Source organism: Mesitornis unicolor, unplaced genomic scaffold, assembly GCF_000695765.1.
Source record: "Mesitornis unicolor isolate BGI_N332 unplaced genomic scaffold, ASM69576v1 scaffold2456, whole genome shotgun sequence".
Lineage (NCBI taxonomy): Eukaryota > Metazoa > Chordata > Aves > Mesitornithiformes > Mesitornithidae > Mesitornis > Mesitornis unicolor.
This window is the reverse complement of record NW_010188732.1, coordinates 5,866-14,753: the sequence shown is the minus strand read 5'-3', so window position 1 is coordinate 14,753 and position 8,888 is coordinate 5,866. Positions and strand designations below refer to the sequence as shown.

The window sequence follows — 8,888 nt, the reverse complement described above, 5'->3', positions numbered from 1 at the left end:
TTCAGCAGGTCTTCATGCTCACAGGGTACCATTTTCACAAGCTTTTCGACAATATCCATTTCAACCTGTGTAACAAGACAAAGAAAAATTCATAATCCATCCACACATAACTTTGTCTTCAATGTAAAAGCTCTCTCAGTGTGGCATATATTCACACACACACACAGACATGCAGATATATATCCAATTTGTATCCATAACAGTGACTGTCAATGCATCTTCATCTGAAGCAGCTTTGCTTACGTCTTTGTGGTTGAAGTCTTCTAGATTGGGTTACTGGGTAATGCTGATTTTAAAAAGTTTTTGCACTGAACAGTTCAGATGTCTTGGAAATATTCCTCACAGTTGGAATACTGCAAGAATGTGGTCAAGACATCACTTGCAAGTTTAGATTGGGGGACGGGGGAAATACATTTAAACTTAAACACAAGCAACCCTGAAGCAACTGACATTAGAGTCAAAGAGATACTCAACCAAGCAAGACAGAAAGTTGGGATCCAAAAAAGAATTTGAGACCTTTCATTACGTATTTCAAATTAACCCCTAGACAGAACTTCGCATGTGCTCTCAGAAGAGGCATGCTGTCCTGTACGTTAATTTAACAAGCACATGAAACATCTATCACTTTCAAATTAAAAAGTGGAATCCAGGAACTGAGAAGTAGTATCAGTTCCTGAGATCATGTTCACTTTATCAGCCAGAAATGACATCCAAGTATTGACTGGCAAGACTTCAAAAAGTGTTTATCATCTTTTAAGCAACATTTCTTTGCTTTTATGTGACAATCTTTCAAATGCATTCAGTTTCTGTTTCCTAGAACCTTCTTTGGACAGAAGGAGGCACATAAAATGACTGTGCATTCTTCAAACTTTTACATGTATGTAACTAGCCTTCCAGTTATAAATACACACAGAATGAATACTAGGAAAAAGAAACTACAGCTCTCCCCACACAGCACAGTGCAATAATCAAACAACTGACTGGATATCTTTGATCAAAAACAGATAGCAAGAACTCCTACTTCACTGCTTTGAATTTAATATGGGACCTGAATACCAAAGGAAAGAATGTGCTATAAATATACATGGATTATTCAGCTTTACTTATAATCAGGCATTGCACAACTAATCTTGGTTCATCTTGCCTTTGACACTTTTGTGTTATTGCCTGACACAAATATTAGAACACCTTCTCCTTCATTGGTAGCTTTCCTTAATAATACTGTGGAAGAAAAAGTATCATCTATATTATCAGTAAGAAACACTCAGACAGCTGACCTGAAGCATACAAACCTTTTCAAAATTGTTAAAACACTCTGCAATAAAATAAATTCAGCAATTTTGTTTTGTTTGTCTTTTCACCAAATCAAATGGAATGCAGAAAGTGTGCCAGCAAATCAGTGGGCTGGAAAGCTAATCCTTATTTTTCTAATGAAGTCCTTCAGGGCACTACACAAGTATAAACTAAATCAATGACCAAACACCCGATAAACAGTCTACATTCCCCCAAAAACGCATGCTTGGTGTCTTTCACGAAACAGGAAACCCTTATATAAATAAGGGAGATACCTCATCTGCAGTGTTCAGTGCACATGCATGCAAATGAGAATTCCAGTAACAAAGATGCAATTAATTTTCTATTTCATTTACACAGGTCTTTTCATCTCCCAATCTAAGTAAAATAAGTCTCAGATTACCACTTCAATACGGAAAATTTATCATTTTCATTTAACAAACTGGCATAAAGGCACAGAAGCGAAGGCACATATCTATTAAAAGCCATCAGGAAATCAGTAAAGTAGATACTTGGCTAGCAATTCAAGTCACAAAAAAAATAAGCTACAATTTCAGAAGTTTGAGACTTCATCTAAAAAAAAAAGCTTATGAAAAATAACACTGCCTCCAGTTCTTAGGAACTACCAGTATCATGAATGAACAGTTGTGGGGTGCCTTGGAAGACCAAGCTGAACTAGGAAATAGGTAAGCTAGTCTAGCAAACTGCAAAGGGTAACTACCTCTCTTTGCAAGACAACACATGGCAGAGACAATAACATGTTGTCAAAAGTGTAGTTTGGGAGAACGGTCTCGGGCATCTCCAGAAGTGGAGGTATGACAAGACTTCGCATGCCAACTTTAAAATCTGGAATTTCATGTCTCATATTTTGAGGTAGCTTCATTGTTTGGGATAGCAGGTTTTTATTTTTGCAGTATGTTGTGGCTGAATGTTGCACGTCTTTTACTCATTTTACTAGTAACAAAGAGGATAATCAGTGCTATGGGTGTTTATGGTGAGGACAAAGATCTCTCCCTCTTCCCCCCAACCACACAAAGTTTTCAGAGTCCATACCTTTCCAATATTGCAGTAGTGTGCTATAAGCCTTACCATGTCATTTTTGTTCTCCATAAAAATGCTGAGTTTCTTCAAGAAAGATACAACGAGGATGAGCAGCTCAAAATTATCACGGTCCAGTGCTTTCACTAACATATGGACAATGTTCTTGTTTCTCATCTTCAGTTCAGTGCGAGTATCCTCAGCAAGATTTAGGAGCAGGTAAAGTGCAACTAACGAAGTCAAATACAAATCATACCAACAGATCAAAGACAACAGAACTGAACAAGTCTGCACATAAACATTATGTGCTTAAGACAAGACTTCCAGAAGCATTCAGCTCCCTTCCCAATGGATTTTGAAGGAAATTAACTATGAATGCTTTTTATTCCTCTTTAAAAAGTATTAAGAATATTAATTCTGATAGTGGCTTTGGAAAAAAGTTATGATAACAAAAAGCTTTTTTAAAGTATTTTTTTCTTTCAATTCTAGTGGGAAGCATTAAAAAGCCCTCAGTAAAACCTTCCTCACTCAGATCATTTCAATCTAACATTAAGTGTATTTTAGTACAAAAATGGAGATGGAGTAAAAGCTATTCAACTTGAATCACATACAGGCTAAGTGAAGCTAAGTTAAAACAACCCAAATCAAAGGTACAAAACCAAAATACCCAACCCCTCCCAAACCAACATCATGAGCAAATAGAAGTTAAGTGGATCACTTCTATTTTTCCTCCAAGACTGACAGATCACTTGCTAGTGTACTGTCAAACAATCTGATTTAAGAACTCAGCTTCTCTCTGTTCTTTGGCAATGCTCTTCCGTAGCCATCACCACATTCAGTATGTTTAAGACACCCCGGTTATAATAAGCATCCAATAGAACCCTCTACCCACATTCACCAAAAGGAAATGACCTGCTACTTTGATTTGGTACCTCTGAGTAGCTGTTCCTGTTTGACAACCAGCCCTCGATATTTCTTGTAAGTTTTCTCGTAGTCCTTTTTCAGGGTTTGATTTTCGGAATCTTCATCAAGTAAACTGCAGAAGTTAAGGAGTTCAGATAAAAGTTATACAGTCTAGGTAACTATTGTCCTCAAAGGTGTTATTCAACCACTACTAAAAAGTAAGATATCTACGGAATAGCCAGTGTAAAGGTACTACCTCTGCAACAGCTTGCTACACCTGTAATCTACAGCATGATTTTTTTTCCTCCTCCCAGTCCTGGATGTATTACATTCTAAGAGTCAGCAAAAATGCTCCCAGGACATACTGTTGATAAAACAAAACATTATTTTTCTTGCATTGTTTTAGTAGCTTCAACTTAATCTCTTCAGCAGCACAAACTTCCCACTCTTGGTCTTCTTCATATCTGCAATTCTATTTCACAATTTCTACTAAATTCTACCACTTTCACAGAAGTTGCTGCATGCTCATCTTGTATAACTCAATAACAGCTATCAAGACAAGTCAGAAACCATGAAGCTACCCCAGTATATCAAAAGGATATCAGCTTTCTTCTTTTCAGCAAGTTCTTCCTGCCAAAGCTCATGTCTCTTCAGTTCATGGTCTATGATATTCATACACAGAGCTCCAATTTTGTAGTGTGTGATTATTCCGTGAAATTGAGAAAAACTACATTGAAGAAAAAAACACCTGTGAGGAAAAAAATAAATGCAAACAACCCCAAATCTGTTTGGCATCTATGGCAGTCAATGTCCCAGCACTGCACCACATGACATATTAAGAAAAGGTATTTACTCTGTGCCTCATTATAACACTTGCCTATTGGAAAATTATTTCAAAACAGAAACAACTCTTCCAAACTTGCAGAAGGACAAGCAACAGCGTATTGTTCCAAGTCAAAATAAAACTACATTCCAATTTTCACGCGTAAAGGAAAATATTTTCCAATCAGCTCCACTTTTCATATTTTAAGTGCTTCAGTGGACCTTCTACTCATTAGAAATATAAAAGATCTAAAATCAAGTTGCAGTGCAAATTCCATTTGACTTGCTTCTAGGCAGGGTATGCTGAAACACTGGCATATCTAAATAAGCGCAAGCACTTAATTTTTGAATATCGTCTCTTCCCTGTAGGAATGCTGAGGGAAACAAAAGGTGGCAGCTCTGCCTAAAAGCTATGGATCAGACACGTGTCCTCCCAGCTCTACTACACACTACATCCCCATGGGGGCTTCTTTTTGTGCCTCAATTTTGCCTTTTATAACAAGTCCATTCCCATCCCAGAATCTTTTTTTCCTGTTTCAGTGAGGTTTTGTAGTGCAGTGCAGAAAATAAATGACATGTCACTAAGCAGAGAGAGCTCCTTATATCCCTAAATGCATGGACTCTGCACCCACCTTGAAAAGCAGAAGAAAATATAAATTATATTGGTAGCAAGTGCCATACTCTGTTTCCAGTCTTCCCTCAGCACTCTAGCCAATGCACCCAGGGCAGTTTCTGAAATGAAACAAGATTCAGATGAGTGTCAGCATTTCACCTCCCTCCTTTTGTCTTGTGAGACTCAGAATTTGAATGCACCTTATTCCACATCTAGCTGTTTTCTAATGGAAGATTTTCTGAGGTATCTCACTTTAACATGCAACACTGCTCACAAGTTCTGTCTGGAGATGGAACTAAAATAGAGAGTACCCTGAGGGGCCATCCAGCCACAAACCCTAAGAGGTGACATGCAAGGAAACTGCAACCAAACACTAAGATCATCTTAAAACTACCACTAACATTAAGATCCTGTGACCTCTGCCATCTATATGTCCCACACTACACTGTGGCCCCTACCTAAAACATCACCATGTTAACTTCCAAATCCTGTTCAAATTCTACCTTGACAACTATCATTTTTTAATCCACTTCATTTACTTCCCCCCATAGCAACTTTGTATTATCTAATAATTTGGTTTATACTTCTTCTTGTCATTCTTCATCTTACTTTTCCTCTCTAAATCTTTATCTTTTCCATTCACTTTCTCCTACCTCACTGGATTGATAAAGTCAATTGTCATTATTTATGATGAATGATTATCATTTCTACCTGATCATTTGTATACACAAAGGCTGGTGGGAGAGATGGTGCGTCAGGTGTTGAACTGCTAGGAAATGTTAAGATTAAATAGAATAGAACCATAGGTTGATCTAGAACCCAATCTAGAACAGCTAAGTGATCTGGAATCTGAGTTAGATCAGCAAAGTGATCTAGAACCCAATCCAGAACCACTTCTTTATCAAACCTCCAACTCCACAATTCATACCTGCTCTAGAAACAACTGCACCAACACTACCCTTACTCTACAACCAACCAAACCCTGAAATCCAGCATCTGGAAGGAATCTGGACTACAGGGCCAACCCAGACTCTAGGGCCAAACAAAGCATATGCCAAGGTATGAGGTCCAACAAGGCCAAGTGTTAGGTCCTGCACTTGGGTCACGCCACCACCATGCAAGACTACATGCTTGGGGAATGGAAAAAAAAAAATATTTAAAAAAATGGTGTGCCAGTGAAATATTTTGATGATGCCTTGACAGGCAGCTTATGTACTGAGAAGCAAAGCCTAGTAAACTACAGAAGATTCCAAATTAAATACGAATTTGAGAAAAAAACACCACAAATAAACAGTACAACACTAAGAGAAGTTACCATTGATAAGCAGTTCTTCCAAATTATCGGGATTCCTAGCCAGTTGCAGGATGAGGGCAGAGCCGCGCACCTTGTCAGAAATGTCCTCATACAGTAACTCAATGTACTCATCCATGTTATTGATATTGGCAACTTCATCAATCTGAAAGCAGTCATAAGCCGGGGTTTCAGAGAGAAAGAGATGTCCATTCAAGACAATCATGACAAGATTCAACGGAAAGAAAAAAGAGTGCACAGCATCGAGTTAAGATCTTGGTAAAAAATAAAACACAAGGAAAAAATAAATCTATGCATCCAGAATCACTGCCAATGAACACCAGGAAATTTGAGATTTAATTACAAAAAACAAAGGATGCTCAGACATGACTCCCTGTGTCCTGTCCAATGTTCCAGACCTCACTTGCTGTCCTGCTGCGTGCTACAGTTGGGGAAGGAAGTATGCAAGTCAAATATTTTACCCTTTATAGAGATTATTTTTATTCCATTGTGCAATATTTCCAAACTAAGTTTGTTTAAAAAAAGCAGCAGCAAGAAAACCCCAGAATTCAGCATTTTCTCTCCCCCTCTCCCTTATGTAACTGCTTACTTAAGTAAATGGGTTTTGCACTTTTCTTCTAACACCAATATTTACCTCCATTCCTTCAAATGGGGGTGGATCTTTTGGCTTACTGGATTTCTCTTTCTTTTCTAGAAAGAAAAATATATGGTTGCAGTTAAGTTATGCATATTCACAGAAAAAAAAACATACCCAGTATGCTCATAGTAAACATTCCGGTTAAATCAAGGTCAAAGTCCTTTTGTGTCCAGCTGACCTGTCAGACTAACACAGCTAAGGTATGTCGGATTTCTGAAGCTGAACAGCCCATTGAGAGAAATTCACTCCTCAGTCTAAATGATCAGTTACAACCCAGTCAGCAGAGACAGAGGGTAATAAACCTTAGTGCAAGCAGAGAGTGACAAAAATCACTTCCATAGCAAGATACCTTTGGAGGTTTGATTCTGCTTGTGTACACTGTGGCAAAGCTACTCTGTGATACAGCTAGACACATATATACAGGATAAAAGAGGGTAAAACATGCAAAGCAGTTACAAAGTATATAAATAACATTAATCTTTGTTTTAAACTCATTCCATTAAGATAAGAATACAACTTGAGAAAAAGCCTACCATTTCATGATTGCAAGAAACCTTGCTAACCTCAAGGTAATGCAGGATTAGATGCTAAATATGAAATTGTCCCCTGAGCAGAAAGTTTAAGATGAAGACATAAACAGGACCACCAAAATGCCTTGGCATAAGAGCAAAGAATTACTGTTCTCAGTAACTTGTTCACCAACTTAAGACAAGATGACGAGATAATTACCCCAAGCTAACTCCTACACTGTACCAAACATTGTCAGACTCTGAAACTCATAACTCCAGTTTTACAGACAGCACATTAGCCCAGGAACACTCTTTACCCTTGCAACTGGTGATGACAGAGATCTCTCTAGGAAGATCCTCATATAGTCTTTTGATAACACTGTAAGTGCAGATGAAATATGAAGAGGCTGCACCAAACAGCAGAATCTGTACCTTTCAAGTCCTCCTAAAGCACAAGGCAGTCAGCAAGAAGCATCAATACTAAGTCTAGATAACAAAAAACCAACAACTTTGGTTGTTAAAATGGTAATTCCCCCACATCTCACTCCAAGATTGAAACTTTTAACTGTACATCTTCCCCTCACTTATTACCTCTGGAGAACTTGTACATCAAGCAAGCTAGGACCTTAGCTAGAAAAACTTCACACGGCAGTTGTTCTATGCTGAAGCACTCCAGTCCCAAGCTACTTTGTTCATGGATTATTTACCTTTTCCCACCGAGGCATCTCTGCGATTCTGTAGATAGTACAGCAGCTGTTCTACTTCTGCAAGTTTAGAAGGGTGAATGAGCTTGCATTCTTCAACCACCTTTCGAGCCAGGGAAGCAATGTCTGTATTTGCATTAAGACTCTTTAGCCGAATGCTGCAACACAGATAGGTGTCTCTTCAGTTTTTAAATATCTGTATCTTCAGTTCTTTGATTTATGTTTACACAGTCATCAATTTATCAAAGCAGAAATGATCTTGATACCTCCAGTGCCTGTGCCTTTGCTTACAAAGGTAATGTCAAAGCAGTGACGCTCTATAGCTCCAAATGGCAAGTAACTGTCAAACAGATTTGACAGAGCAGCCATCAGCTAACAAGCAGTAACACTAAATGCAGCTGTATGAACAGATCCCTTATAACCATCTTAGACACAGCATTCAGTAATTTGTTTGCAATACATCCCCAAAAAAGTACACAGGACTGCAAAGCAGTCCAGCACACACAAAAAACCCAAAATGAGAAACAGCTATGAGTCCTGACTACACAGGAAGATTCTTTTGCAGTGCCTGCAGATGTAGTGTCAGGAGTCTCCTGCAATTCTGGCAGACCTGCAGCAAGGTCCACAAGCAACGAGCAGTAAAAAAAAATCTCTGTGGGCATTAACAACAGGACAGATTGGAAAGGAATTCCACTGTATGCAGATGCAAGTTACAGTGATTAATCTAAAAACAGATTAATATTTCTAGTTATCTTCAAAAGCTTGAGACAATTTAAGGATTCTCTTTCTTCCTCAGTTACTCATCTTATATGTACTCACACACATAGCCACTTCAGCTCAAATTTTCAAAAATAATTCAGTATAGAGATAAAACAAATCTAGTACAGTTTCCAAGTTTGGACCTTAAGTTATGATAGTTCTCCAGACTTCTCCAATGGAGAATGTTTTAATGCTCTTAAAAATACTAGGCAAAATTAAAATGCAGATACTGTAGTGAAATCACTAGCAGGGGTAACAGAGCAAACCAACAGGAGAGTCAACAGCTAAAACATAAGGC

The 8,888-nt window shown here is 38.1% G+C and overlaps 1 protein-coding gene across 1 annotated transcript in view; it reads right to left on the bottom strand.

The window, feature by feature from the left end:
- The window catches only part of KIFAP3 (kinesin-associated protein 3), a gene marked incomplete at both ends in the record, with an annotated part of 29,146 nt that overhangs the window by 19,761 nt on the left and 497 nt on the right, over positions 1 to 8,888 (bottom strand). Inside the window, 8 exons of the mRNA XM_010185811.1 lie at positions 1 to 65; positions 2,383 to 2,561; positions 3,264 to 3,362; positions 3,837 to 3,961; positions 4,689 to 4,788; positions 5,985 to 6,126; positions 6,616 to 6,671; positions 7,835 to 7,989. The exon at positions 1 to 65 is cut by the window's left edge and continues 119 nt beyond it. Of these exons, the coding sequence (XP_010184113.1) occupies positions 1 to 65; positions 2,383 to 2,561; positions 3,264 to 3,362; positions 3,837 to 3,961; positions 4,689 to 4,788; positions 5,985 to 6,126; positions 6,616 to 6,671; positions 7,835 to 7,989 (921 nt within the window). The remainder of the gene's footprint in view (positions 66 to 2,382; positions 2,562 to 3,263; positions 3,363 to 3,836; positions 3,962 to 4,688; positions 4,789 to 5,984; positions 6,127 to 6,615; positions 6,672 to 7,834; positions 7,990 to 8,888) is intronic.